This window comes from Sturnus vulgaris, chromosome 17, assembly GCF_052056855.1.
Source record: "Sturnus vulgaris isolate bStuVul1 chromosome 17, bStuVul1.hap1, whole genome shotgun sequence".
NCBI classification, from domain to species: domain Eukaryota; kingdom Metazoa; phylum Chordata; class Aves; order Passeriformes; family Sturnidae; genus Sturnus; species Sturnus vulgaris.
In genome coordinates, this window is record NC_142259.1 from 3,005,494 (window position 1) to 3,019,490 (window position 13,997).

Here is a 13,997-nt window from a genome sequence, read left to right on the forward strand (position 1 = left end):
CTGCCCATTCCCACGCACTGCACTGCTTGAACTTGATTCCTTTCCTTTCCTTTTTTTTTTTTTTTTTTTTTTTTTGTCATTTAAAAAAATTCCCTTTTGGAAAATGTGGCTTCAGCTGAGTTCTCTTTTTCTGTGGGAAGATGTTGGTTTCAGCTGCGATTCCAAAAATGTGATTTCGAAACAGCAATTCAAACCAAACCCTGCCCATTCCCTGCCTCACCATGCCTGGGGCAAGGTGGATGTATTCCACTTGGATATTTGTGATCCTGGGGTTGAGGCAGGGGCATTGCTTGCTCTCAGAAATTTTGTGTTTTGGCATTTCTTTGGGTATGAGATGGCAAAGAGGGTTTGGAGCTGCTCAAGCTGGCGCTGGGGTCACAGCATTTGCACAGCCTTAAAATCGTCTGAAAATCATCTGACTTCCTACCACAGGGGAAAGTGTTCCAACCAAGACCAGCTGCTTTCCAGCACTGGATCACCCCAGGTTGTCTTTCCAGCAGCAATGCACAGAGGACACCAGGAATCCCATAAAACAAAGCACAACTGGGAGGTGAGCAGCACAGTTCCCGAATCTGAGCCAGAGGGCTGGATTTGGGGTTCTCCTCCCTGGGCTGCAATTAAGCTGCTTTCATTCCTTACCAGAGATATTCTCCCAACTGACCATCAGCCTGGGGCTGTGCTGCAAATAACAGGATGGGCAGAGCATCCCAGCATCCTGCTGAAGCCCACGGGAGCTCCCCGTGCCCAAATCAAAGCCAAGTGTCCACCACTTGCCCATCCAAAGCAGCTGGAGAAGCTGCTTGTCAAAGCCAGGGGCCACTTTTAACAGTGCTGCCACCTGAAACAGAGAGAAGGGCTGGGGAGATCGAGGGCTTGGGCAGAGCTGGCAGAAAAACTAAGGGGTTAATTATTGCACACCCCTTAGCCCCAGGAGGGAACCCAGGGTGTGGGTGAATCTACAGCACATCCATCCTTCAGACACACAAAAGAAAACCCCCTGCAAACGGTCAAGTTTTCAATTGCTTTAATGTGATCACCGCAATTTGACCACAGTTTCAGAAAGGAGATAAAAGTCACACAAATTCTCTGTGCTTAGGATTTGAGTCAATCTACGCAGTTCTTGTTGATTGACGTGATTCAAGTTAAGACCTTCTGACCATCAGTGACGTTCTTGGCTGAAAGGCAGGACCATGAGTGTTGGACAGAGTGGTGCAAACCAGGAATGCTTCTTCTGGGATTAGAGCTGTGCCACCTGCTCTGCTCAAAAGGAAACAGTTGTACATGCACACACACACAGGGAGCATGCAAATGCACCAGGAACCAGCTACAGCTCCACGGGGAGGACACGGGTGGCAATACAGAGGTGGGGCTGTGGCTCAGAACGAGGAAAGGGGCAACCCACACAAATATCCAAAACTGAGCAGATTCATTTTCCAACATTCCAGAAGAAAATAGGAAAATTGAAATTACATTGTGTTGACAAACCTCGATTTTTTTTTTTTTTTTTTTTTTTTTGGAGTAACAAAGCAAAAGGTGAAGGCAAATTTTCCAAAGTATTGTAAAATTTATTGTATAAGTATTGCAGCTTTTAGAATGACATATAATTGCCACTATCGGTTACTGGTACACAAGAAGCGTTTACAACAGATTTTTGTAAATTGGCATCAGAGTACATATTCATACTAAAACAGCAAAATATAGATAAGTACTGCATTGCATGTGCTGTCAATAGTTTACATAAGTTTAAATTGAACAGAACTCAGGATACAGGACTGCCTATAACAAACTCCAAAGCCAACACAATGCAACTGGAAGTTTAAGAAAATATTAATACAATGAAATGTGTCTATAAGGCAGGCAAATTAGGACTTTAATGTTGTCCTTCATGAGCTTCTATAGTACAGCAAAATTTTGAAGCGCAGTTTCTGGAAAACTTCTTTTTGTTTGGTTTTTTTTTTTTTTTTTTTTTTTTTTTGTAGCTTTGTGTTGTACACAGAAAATCTCTGAGCAGTACAGAGACAGAAGAGATTAAAATTCATTCTGTTCTGGCCTAGCACTGTTAATGCTACACATCTGATTCAGTCTTTTCCCAAGCCTTAGGAAAAACATTGGGCTTTGATTTCTTTATTTCGTTTAATATAGCAGTTAGTGCAATTTCATAATTCAATACACATACAAAAGGGTGATTCTCCAGAAAGCAATTGGATTTCCTTAGACCCCACTCAAGACAGAACGAATTTTGTAACACTTATGGAAACAACACGCTGGATTAGTAAAGCTGAGTCTTCAAACCGGTGTACCCAAGGGTTGTGAAGGGAACACGTGTTTGACCAGTGTCAGCCCCAAATGAAACCCTTCCTTCCTCCCCACCAGAATCGACACAGCCACGTTCCCATTCCAGGCCAGTAGGGTTTGGGGGCACTTTAAGGATGCTGTTTGCCGTACTGTAAGCTAAGAAACTCTGTAAGATGAACAACCCCTTTTAAAGCTAACGCCACTTAAAACTCCGAGCAAAAAGGCAGGCTAAGGACATGAGGTTGCTGAGCATTAGCAATGCCTTGATTCTTCTGCATTTCTTTAAAAATAAATCACTTTTAGGGGCCTGAATCTCTGTGCTGGCAGCTGCAGGACACTCTAGCACCGCTCTCCACTGAGCTGCACCAAGGCCAGAGGGAACAGGGCATCAGCGAGGGTGTGCAAAGCAAATTCCCTGCCTTGGTGGCAATTCAGGACGTGGGAATGGGGAAGAAATGGACCCCGAGGCAAAAAGTAACATTAAATAGTAGTAATAATAATAATAACAATAATAACAACAACAATAATAATAATAAAAAAAAAAGAACAGACCATTATTTCTAAACACCCATTCAGAACTTGGAGTTGATCTGGGCCCCAGATCTGGTATCTGCACTTGAAATACACAGTTCTCAGGACTGCAAAGAGAGGGATGGACAGAAGAAAGACAAAAGATAACAGCTGAGCTCTGCTGAGGAGCTGCACCCACTGCCTGGGACCTGGGGCTCTCCCCACTGGAGCTGCTGCAGACCAGGGAAAGGTGGGAGCTTGGGGTTTGTGCATGGATGGGCTGAAAGGCATCGTTTGCAACAGAAATTTGGTGTTGATGAGCCACCCCGTTTCACACTCATTAAGCTCCCCAAACTAGAGAAAGAGGTAAATAAAACTGGACCCAGGAACTCAACAAATTAATCACTCACTGCAGAGCTTGGGGTGACACTAGACAAATAGAAGCTCAACACTGGGAGAGGACTGGGGAGGGAGGAAAAAAAATAGGGAGGAAAGAAAAAGAGAATCGGTTGAAATTTTGAGGACTTTCAAGCATGAGAGCTGGGTTCAATTGCACTGCATCTTCAGACCCTCTCCCACTACCCCTCTGTGCCTATCCAGCCCCTGCCCACTTCCCTGACTTCTCCACAGGGTTTGGTGACACCCTGTGACAAGACAATCTTGTTCCTTAACAACCTCTGGTCCCCACACCACCTCTTTACTCACTGCTCAGTTTTAAACATGTGATGCATATTCCACCCAAAATCTGCTGAGGTAACCGTATTTTTTTTAATAGCAAACAAAACTAGTTCAGATCACTGAACAACACCCCCCTCCCTCCCCAAAAAAACAAACCAAAAAAACCAAAAACAAAACCAAAAAAAACAAAAAACAAACACCCAACCCCAACAACACTATTCACGCATTTTGGCTCAAGAGGGCAGTAGATATTATATTTCGCTTTCTCTTTTGGTTGGTATCTCATTTACAATATCCACCACAGATTCCTACCTCCCCGGGTAGGATAATGTGCATAAAACGTGTTCAAGTTCCCTAAGAACAGTCGGAGCAGAGCAGCGGCCAAGGGAGCAGCAGGTGTGGCCAGGCACAGGGAGCTGCTCCGGGAAAAAGGGACTGGAAAAGTGAATGCAAGGTCCAAAGGAGCAAGAGACCAGACGCTGGTTACTTGTAACGCTAATGATGATTTTGTGTCCCCCTCTCTAAGAAGGGAGGGTTACTGTTTCTTTAATAAGGCACTAAATAGACATGTTACATAAAGGAAAGATACATTTTAAAAACTCGTACAAATTCTTCAGTTTTGTACCTTTCATGACAAACTAGATTTTTTCCTTTGCATTACTTTTTTTTTTTTGTGTGGCTTTTTTCTTTTTTTTCTTTTTTTTTTTTTTTAGGTCATCAAAATTTAGGTTACGTGACTGTAAAACTATGAAGATTTCAAGAGCTGTGGAAAAGCAGTTTGAAGCATTGAGAAGGTACAGGACTATTTCTAGGCAGAAATAAAATTAAAAAAGCAAAAAATAATAATGATCAAACTTCAAGTTCAGCTATTCATCATCTTCTTTAAAATATATATAAATATTGTTCAAATGGTCAGAACTTCAAAACCGTTCTAATGGTTATGGTTTTTTTTTTCTTTTTCAAGTAATAAAAAAGTTGCTTAAAAACAATAATTATTGCCTTTATATCTTTCATTTATGTCACTCTACTAGATAGCATCCTGCAGGAAATCAAATCACACCCCCCTGTAAAATCCTCGCTCTCTGGGGCTCCCTCCCGACCCTTCCTCGCGCCCGGAGGGACGGGACCCACCTCGGGATTTTCCCCTTTTGCCTTCTCCCCCTCGCTCTCTCAGGTTTCCCACTCACAAATTCACCACGAGGGTGAGGCCCCTACCAGACACCGAGGTGACAGAAAATGTCAACAAGAGCAGAGCAAGACAAACGCTTGGGAAACCGAGATAAATTAACCAGGCACAAGGGCAGGAGGGCAGCAGGACCTGGGGGGGGGAGGATGTCCCAGAAGAGGTGAGGAGGGGTTGCTTCTAAAGCCTTAAGCATTATTTCTGTAGCCTTTAATTAATACAACACAGGAGCAGATTCATTCCCATCTACTGTACCTGGTGCCTCTTTAGCTGGACAACAAATGTAAAAATCAGCGAGAACCAGGGACGGCGGAGCCGCGGGACACGGCTGCTATCCCAAACTGAGGTTCGGGAGGTTGAAACAAAATGAAAATGATGTTCACCACCACCACACTTTCCACCTCGTCCTTTCAACGAGACATTTAAACCCAGCTGAAGGGCAGCCAGTGGGTGCATCACCAGTTCCTCACACCGACTTTCACAACCACTGCTTTGGCTCCAACAGGGCCCTTCAGTTGAACATGGAAAGAAATAAACCAAAAAACACTTTTGTTCCTTCAGACACAGAAGTTTATTCTCAACCCCCACCACCCTCCCCTCCGAAAAGTTAGAGGTTGTCCAAAAAAAAAATTAAAAAAAAAAAAAAAGAAATCAAGTAATTTTTGCCTGCTTCAATCATTCCTGACTGCGGGAAGCAGGGAGTTTTCATTTTACCTTGTTACTCCAATAATCCTACTGGGTGACAAGCAGACACACACCAACTCCTCTTGCTTTGTAGGGAATGTATAAAAGCCGTGGCTGTCGGCGGCCACGCGCAGGGACTCTGGAAATTAAGGATTTGCATAAGCTGCAGTCTCGCTCACCGCTCCTCCCAGGGCTGGCATCTCCATCCAGCGATCCTCCTCCCCTTCCAGCTACTTTGTTCTTCACTTCCACATGGATCCCTTAACAGGTTCATGGTAGACATGATAGAGGCTTTGACCAACACAAGCACTGACATATTTATATTAAAAAATAGTGCAAAATTTCAACATTTATATAAATAACTCTAAACCCCTGCTTTTGATTTTTTTTTGTTTTTTGTTTTTTTACAATGTAATACATGCTTTTTGAGTTGGCACTCAAAAAATTGCCATTTTTTCTTCTAGTTCAGAAAACAACTTTTTTTTTGAATAGGCCTCTTCTAATACAAAAATACTCCTGCTCCTTACACATACACTTTCTCTTATTTTTAATATATATTTATATATTTATATTGCAGATCTTTAAACAAAATGGTTTTTGTGCAAATATTTTGTTTTTAAAGATAAGTGAAATAATCAAACAAAAAAAAAAAAGCATTCACACACAGCCCAACTAGAAACAAACAAACAAAAAAAGACTACAGTTGATTTTTTTTTTCCTTTTTAAACGTCTAGACACAGCTCAATAAAGAAATGTTTTTGCAAGCTTGGTAGGCTTGTGCATTCAGACCAGACATAACAAGTAAATATTTATACACGGAGAGATGGGGAACGGCTTCTTTTTTTTTTTTTTCTCTTTGCTCATCTTCCTCAGCTCTCTCTCTCTCTCTCTCTCCTTTCTTTTAACGAGAAGTGCAGAGTGTTTCATTTACTTTCTTGCCTTTTTTTTTTCCTTAACTTTTTCCTTTTTTTTTTTCTAATTATTATTTTTTAAAAGGGGTGCCCTTTTTGTTTCTCTTTCTCTTTGTTCCACGCCGTCGTCGTCGTCGTCGTCGTTGTGCTCTCAAGGCCATTGATGTGTGAGGGATGGAGTCTGCTGCCCTCCAAGATGGGGGGCACGCCGCTGTTGTTCTGCTGGTGCTGGTAGAAGGTGGAGCCGGGGTAGTGCCCGATCACCTCGCTGTAGGTGGGCGGCGGCCCCTCCATCCTGCCACTGCTGCCGTAGCAGGTGGCGCTGATGCCAGAGTTACTGCTGGGGGGGCACGGCCCCCCGAACACCGAGTTATCCATCAAGTCACTGTCGAAGATGGTTCTGTTCGGGGGCGCCCGCACCGACTCCCTGTTGAGCTCCATCTGCTGCTCGGGGTCGCGGAGCTGCAGCGTGCAGGGTCCCTGGTAGGGCGGGGGCTCCTCGCCGTCCGACAGAGAGATGGTGGGCGGCAGGTCGATCTCGTGCTGCAGGTACGGGTACGTGGGCTGGAAGCGGTTGAAGCGATCCCTCTGCAGGAAGGAAGGCACGGCCAGGCGCTCGCTGGGCCGAGGGGTGTAGATCTGCTGCTGGAAGGGAGAGCAGGAGAGGAGAGGGGTCAGAGGGGTGAGGGGCGATGCCGTGGCACAGCAGGGCACAGGGACGGGGGTGGTGGCACCTGCGGAGCCCTCACCTCGGTTATGCCGGTCCCCGACACGGTGCTTTCCGAAGGCCACAGGCTTCCCTCCTGCAAGGGAAAGGAGAAGAGAGGGCAGGGCTGTGGTTACTGCGCTGCACAGAGAGAGAAAGGACAGCAACACACACGGGGCTCTTTGGGGAAAAAAGGCCAATTTATTGTACGGACAGCCCGGATTTAAAGTGTGTTACATGCAGCTAGGTTCATTGGACAATCGGGAAAAACATCCCTGGGACAGCATGTCTGGATGTCCCACGGGAAAGACATCAGGTGTTAATCTTTATTATGAATTCCACTCTGTTTGTCACCATGTTATCACTCTGGGAGACTGCCTCCCTAACTGAAGCTGTAGTCAGCTTGTCAGCCTGGGAATGGAGCTGAGAGTCAGGAGAAATCCAGGCCTCAAAAAGGATTCCCAAGCTGTAATTCCCTAGCTCTGTGAATGTGTGTGTCCACACAGGGTGAGTCTGATGCCAGGAGGGTTAAAGCTCCTTCTGCACACAGCTTGTGCCAGGTGTCACCTAGAGATGACACTGCCACCGTGCTCCTGCCCTGCCTGCACCATCTCCAATGCAATCATGTGTGCTGGGCATGGTGGGGATGGATACATGCTTGAGTGTTAGCACATCACCGCTGAGAACACCCCTTTGATCAAAATTTCCCTCCCCTTGCACCTCCATCTCCATTTAATGGATCGTTTGCAGAATGAATGATGAGAACAGCACCAGCAAATAACCCTCTCCCTTTGCAGACTTCCCCCCTCCCACCCCCAGCACAGCTCTTTCCTGGTTCAAACATGCCAGAGGAGTATTTTTCAATTTGTGATCCATGAGCCGTGGGTGATTCACAAGACATCAAAAAATGCTCCATGAAATAATGACAAGATTTTTTTAAAAAAAACCAACAAAAACAACAAAAAACAAACCCAAAAAAACCCCCTCACACCCACATTCTGATGCTCACAACCACAGACATCATGGGAAAATAAAGATAATAAGTGAATAACCAAATGTTAAGCCTAATTTTGATCTGACAAAAAAAAAAAAAAAAGAAAAAAAGCTCTGTAGCAACAGGAAGGTTTCAGAGTATTTTTTCCCCAAAGAGTAAGCAGTCCTTGACTTAAATAGACTGAGGGACTGAAGTGTAGAGGCTTTCTTACACTGCAAGCATCACCCTGATCCTGAAATCCAAACCTCAGTGCCAACAACCCCAGGCACGGTGAAGCCACAATTTCCCCCAAACCCTGAGACTAGTTTACAATTCATGATCAAAACAAACAAACAAAGGTTCTTCCCATCTGCTGGTGATACTCTGAGCACGCACTGTTCACCCCAGACATTTTTGCCTTAGGATCTGCAATATTTAAATATTGCTAATATTCACATATAGCAACATCCCTCTGGCAGGCAGAGCTGGAGAAAAACAGCCAGGAGGCTTGTAATTATAACTTGGAACTTCCCAGTTCCTTGCAGGTGAATCTCCAGTTCTGGCACTAGTCAACCAGGCACAGGCAGAAGTATTTAGCACCAGTGGAGACAAAATGCCAAGGGAAAAAGAAACCCCCTTTTTCCCTTTAAGTGTTGCACTGAGAGGCTGGCTGAGCAAACCATAGACCTTCCTCCTGTAAGAACTCCTATTTCTCTACCTGCTCCAAACACAGCACCACATTAAAATCTCCAGAAAAACCTCCCATTATAACCCTCCTGTTTTCTCATTCTTCCCCAATGATGGAATCTCTTTTCTCCTTTGGCATAGCACATGGTATCAGATACAGAGAGCATCCATCAGGTCCTGGGTTTTGAAGCTCAGCCCTGCACACAAACCTCAAGGCAGGGCTGGTGCCAGTGCAAGGAAAAGGGTGATTTAAATGGAAATGAGACTGCCCAGAGTCAGTCTTCCCCTTTCTCCATGGCTTTTTCAGGGCCACCTCCTTGGAGCAGAGGTGAGGTGCCACACTGCCAGCACCTTCCCTGGGCACAGCTGAGGAATGTGCTGGCTGAGCTGCAGCCCCGTGGCCCTTCCTGAGCAAGACAACCCTGTTCCATTCCAGACCTCGAGACTCCAACATGCAACTGTTTACACAGGCATCCACTGTTTAGTCTGGTCCATTTTCCATGGACTTCTTGCCTGCAGGGAGAGTCTGCAGTCAAACTCTCCCAGCAGCCAAAAGATCCAAGAGGAACTGCATCTGCCACAGGACAAATCCTCACCTCCAACTCTGTGCTCAGGCCCTGACACCAAAAGGCCCAGGGAGGACTTCCAGTGCCAGCACAGGCACTGCCAGCCTGTCACCTCATCCCAAAGGACACTGAAGGAGGAGCAGGAGCAGGAAGCACTCCCAAAATTGTGTTTACTTAGCCGTGCCCCCATGGCAGACTTCCTGAGCAGCGAGTACCCTGCTGCCTTCTGCTACGTGTTTTATATTTAACTTGGCAGTGGGCAGTGCCATGGCAATATCCCATCTGCTCCCCCCTTTCCTGGGAGTGATGTCAGCCAGCTCCCACGAGGGTGGCTGCAGCCTGGTGCTTCCCAGCCCTGCCAGGCTCAGCTGGGACATCCCACTGTGGCAGATGATGGGCAGGGCTGCTCCACCCAAAACATGCCCTACCCCTAAGTGCCCACTCACCCAGAGCCTGCATCAAGATCCTGCCCACGTTTGGAATCAAAGCTCTGGCTCACACACCGTTCATCTGTTTGTACAGATGAGGTCCAGGAATGATGCCCTGGGCAACACGTGGATGCAAGAGTAGCACACAGTAGGAACAGCATTAAAATGGGATGTGCAGAGAGAGGAGGAGCAGGCAGGAGACCCATTTTCTGTAGGGGCTGGATCTCTGCAGCCATTATTAACCACCTCTCCCAGGACTCCAGAGCCTGGCCATGCTCCTGTGCCCACGGCTGACTGATCACAGGCACCCAGTGCTCCCCAACACAGACCCCTGCCACACACCCTACCATGAAACCCATCCGGGGAGCAGCTCAGCTCCCCTGAAAACTCCATAGCAAGACTAAAACTGCTGGAAATCAGTATTCAGAGGAGGGCAAAGCCTCAGGGACAGAATACATCCCTGTTTTTAGCCTTCACTTTGGCCCTCGGATGGCTCCACAGCCCCACTGAGCCAAGCAAAACTGCAGGAGGAACTTCACTGCAAACCCTCAGCTTCTCCTCACCCACCTCTGATTTTCAAAATAATTAGGACTTAAATCCATCTCAACAATGAACAGTCTAGAAAGCCACAGGTTTCTGAAATGAAAGGTGAGACTCCGCTGTCTCATGAGCGACACAGTTGTAAAAGCCTCCGCAAGTATTGCAGGACTTGCTGCAGAACCTAAAATTACTTTTAAATTTCTTTTTAGACATCAATCTTCATTTTTTTTTAGAACTACTTGTTCTAGTGATGTCAGAGAATTTTCTCTATAAAGCTGCATGGTACAGATTAAGTCTCTGAGCCTGCAGGAAGACTCATTTTCTATTTTGGGGGACAAAGGTGTGCTTGGAAATTGCACTCGCACTACTTCTTCTTGGGAGAGTGGGATACCACTGTTCCAAAGGTGCAGGGACAGAGCCATTCTTATAGCAAAAAAAGTTATCAGTAGCATTTCTTAAGTATTCTTAGTTCTGGAAAATAAAAGGTACTTGTCATGAGGAGACATGAGGAGAGTTTAAGTACAGTGAGAACAGTGATGGAGAAACGCATGCAGTAATATAAAAACTGCTTGCCAGTGAGAGCCGCATTAAAAAGCCCTTTAGGGAAATTAATTTCTCCTTCAGCTGTAATTTTTGAGCTGCAGCAACAAAAAAGGACAACTCCAGCAGACCCAGCAGCATCCTGACCATGGGATGAACTGCTTTAATATTTCAGCAGATGAAAAGCGTGAATGCAGCTCCAGTGATCGTCTGCGGTCACGACACCAAAATGAAGTTTGGGATTCAAAAAGCCCAACACCAGTTCAGTGCAAGTTTAATGGATTGCACAAACCAGTATCCAGCCCTGCTTCAAACTGGAGGTATTCTCCACTGACAGACACGCTGTGCTGAGCCTGGAAGGTGCTGCCTTTAAGGTCTTCATGATGCTGGATCCCACTCTAATGAGTTCCCTGCTCGTTAGTGCACGAGGGGCTTCTCTGTCCCATCAGGAGGGTGCTGGGACCACAGGGAATCTCTGCTGCCACTCCATCAGTGCTGCATGGACAGGGCAGGGAGATAGGGAACAACCATAAAGATGGGGAAAAATAAAAAACCCTCAAAATTATACATTCCTATTTCTGTCCATAGCTCCAAAAAAGGTTTTGAAGACTGCACATCCTCACTAGGGTCGAGCAGAGGCACAGATGTCAAACACTGCTGAAAAGCCATTTAATCACTGATGTGTCTGAAGGCTGAGTAAGTAACAGAGCTCAGCCAAAAAATGGCTGGAAATTTTGGCCTGGTAAAATTTAAAATAGAAAAAAATATTAAAGGGGGAAAATAATTGTTTTTTAAAGAGTCAATTGCTCATTTAACCTGAAATTTCTGGTAAATCTCCATGTGATTTTCTCTTTTCTATGTTAGCCTTCTTAACTCTTTTAAAAGAAAATAAAAAGCAGGCCACTTAAGAAAACAGAAATTACTGTATTAAAATAAAAAGGGCTTGATCTAAACTTTGCTTTGAAAGTGTAAAATGACACAATTTGCATTGTGTAGGTAAAACATTCTGGACATGATAATACAGTGGAAGAATCTGAAAATGGGGAAACAATGTTTCTGCTATTTTAAATAACTCATGTGCTTGGATGCCCACACTCTTCTGCTGCTGGGAGTGGGTGCACGGGACCGTAAGAGGAACGAAAGATTTCGGGGTGGAGCTGGGATATGTGTGGGGAGCTGGGCTCTGATCCCCAAAGCAGGGAGGTGCCTGGGCCACCTCCACCCTCTCACCAGCTGGTTTAATGTGGGCTCACGAATCCTGGGGGATCAGGCATTCCCAGCACTCCCATCCCCCAGCTGGGATCATACTCTGCCCTCTGGAGAGGGGCTCCACAGCCCATGGAATGAGGGGGGGAATTGGGTTGGGGATTGCACAGCTCTGCTTCCCAAAGCAGCCAAGAAGGGACCTGTGTATGGTGTGTGACACAAACAGCAGCTACAAGGGACAGCCCTGCAACTGCACTGAAGGATGGCTTGGTGAAACATCTCGGATATCTCTCTCAAAAAAATTAAAAATAGAGGAAAGAAAATGGAAAAATAGACGGAAAAAAACCCGAGCAATTCCTGTATTTTATCTTTTTCCTGCAGCAATTATGGATTTGATTCAGGGGAGCACAGCCCCACACAGAGCACCCCACAGCACCAGTGGTGTGTCCTGCCTGCCCTGGCAGCCTGCAGGGGAGGAGGTGTGCAGCAGAGACCTTGAGGGAGCCCTGTTTAAAGGGCTCTAAGACCCTTCAGGGTGAATGCTGAAAATGAAAAGTATCAGTACAAGACATCCCTGCACTGGAGACAGAGCCACAGCAGCAGCAGTGAACAGCACGTGCTCACCCTCCAAGAAAATGTGATGCCTTTTCTCGATACATCCTTCTGAGTCTCTCTGAGCCACTACATTTGAGGAAACGGCATGAACCAACATCTGCCTTGAGGCTGGCGAGACTTCCCCTCAAATCCCTGTCAGAGGTACCATTCACACCTTTTTCCTCAGGCTTTTATGAAGCCAGGAGTCAGGGTTAGAGAGCCTCTTGTACATCCCCTTGGAGAGGTCTCTGCTTGTCTGGCTGACAAGTGTTTTCTGCCCCTTCCACTGCAGGAATGGCAGCAGCACTGGTGAAAACTGGAGTCACTCAGCATTTCCTGCTCTCGGCAGGGCAGGCAGGAAGTTTTTATACAGTCACTTGAGACTCTAACTGCAGCCAAAGGACAAGGAATGTGAACAAGGCTAAACCCAAGGCATATGAACCTCAACCGGCTCAGGGTGGTGATTTCAGGAACAGGACATGCCAAGAGCAGCCTCATGCAGTCACTTTACTAATGGAAAATTCAAATGGCAAAGCTCAGGGCGAAGGCAGAGGCTATGGCTGCCCATACCTCAGCACACACAGCACCCTAAAGAGCCAGAGGCACCCCTAAAATGCCCCCGCACCCCCAATAACACAGACAGATGATGCCAAGGCCAAACACAAGCTGGCACGGGTGTGACTTACTGAGGAGAGGTTCTCGTCTCGCCGCCTGCCCTGGCTGTGCCGGCTGATGAAGGATCGTGCCGAGAGTTTGTAGTGGTTCAGCAGACACGTGATCACCACCACCATCACCATCATCACCACCACGATTATGATTATCTGTACAAACTCCAACTCCGCTGCAAGAGAGACAGACAGACAGACTTTGAGCCATCAGCACCAGCAGCAGGTAACTGAGCAAAGAACAACTGCAGTGGCTGAGACAACACTGACAGCACTGCACCCTTCCTGTTACAGCCTTCCCACAAGGGCTGTGTGTGCCCTCAGCCCACAAAAACCTCATTCATTCACTTTTTCAGTGTCACAGAACAGTATCCAGGAGGCATCTTTGCAGACAATCTGTACTTCAGAGTGTTTCCCAACTACAGCACAGACTGGACTTCCCAAAGACCTCCTGGGCATCCCTAGCACTGGGCACAAAACCAGGAGCATCCCAGTGCCTCTCTTGGGGCTGCAGAGCCATGAACCAACATAATTCATGCTAATGAAACAGTTCAGCTACATGCAAGCTAAATTTCTGGAGTTCTCTTCCCATGACCACCACTCCAGGGAGGACAGGGCTGAGCCCTCCTTGGCACATCCCTGCACAAGCACACATCCCCTCTGTCCCAGGGGTCAGACACGGGTGGGAGTTTTGCACTACCTAATCAGTGGTTTGTTTCAGTCTCTTTTGCCTTCACTTAGAGCTAGGATTAACAAATACACGGTGGAAATGGATTTTCTCGTGTTCAGGCTTGGTTGTTTATTAAATCTTACCTAAAGTACAGAGCGTTC

General features: G+C 46.3%; 1 protein-coding gene across 5 annotated transcripts in view; it reads right to left on the reverse strand.

The window, feature by feature from the left end:
- Positions 1 to 1,007: 1,007 nt before the first annotated feature.
- Positions 1,008 to 13,997, reverse strand: part of PMEPA1 (prostate transmembrane protein, androgen induced 1) — a 45,327-nt gene continuing 32,337 nt past the window's right edge. For 4 of the 5 annotated variants that reach the window (XM_088175183.1, XM_088175185.1, XM_088175186.1 and 1 more), the window contains 3 exons: positions 13,188 to 13,342; positions 7,011 to 7,064; positions 1,008 to 6,906 (listed from right to left, as the gene is read on the reverse strand). In XM_088175183.1, the coding sequence (XP_088031309.1) occupies positions 6,340 to 6,906; positions 7,011 to 7,064; positions 13,188 to 13,342 (776 nt within the window). In that variant the 3' untranslated portion in view covers positions 1,008 to 6,339. The remainder of the gene's footprint in view (positions 6,907 to 7,010; positions 7,065 to 13,187; positions 13,343 to 13,997) is intronic. The other variant, XM_088175184.1, reaches the window with a different exon arrangement.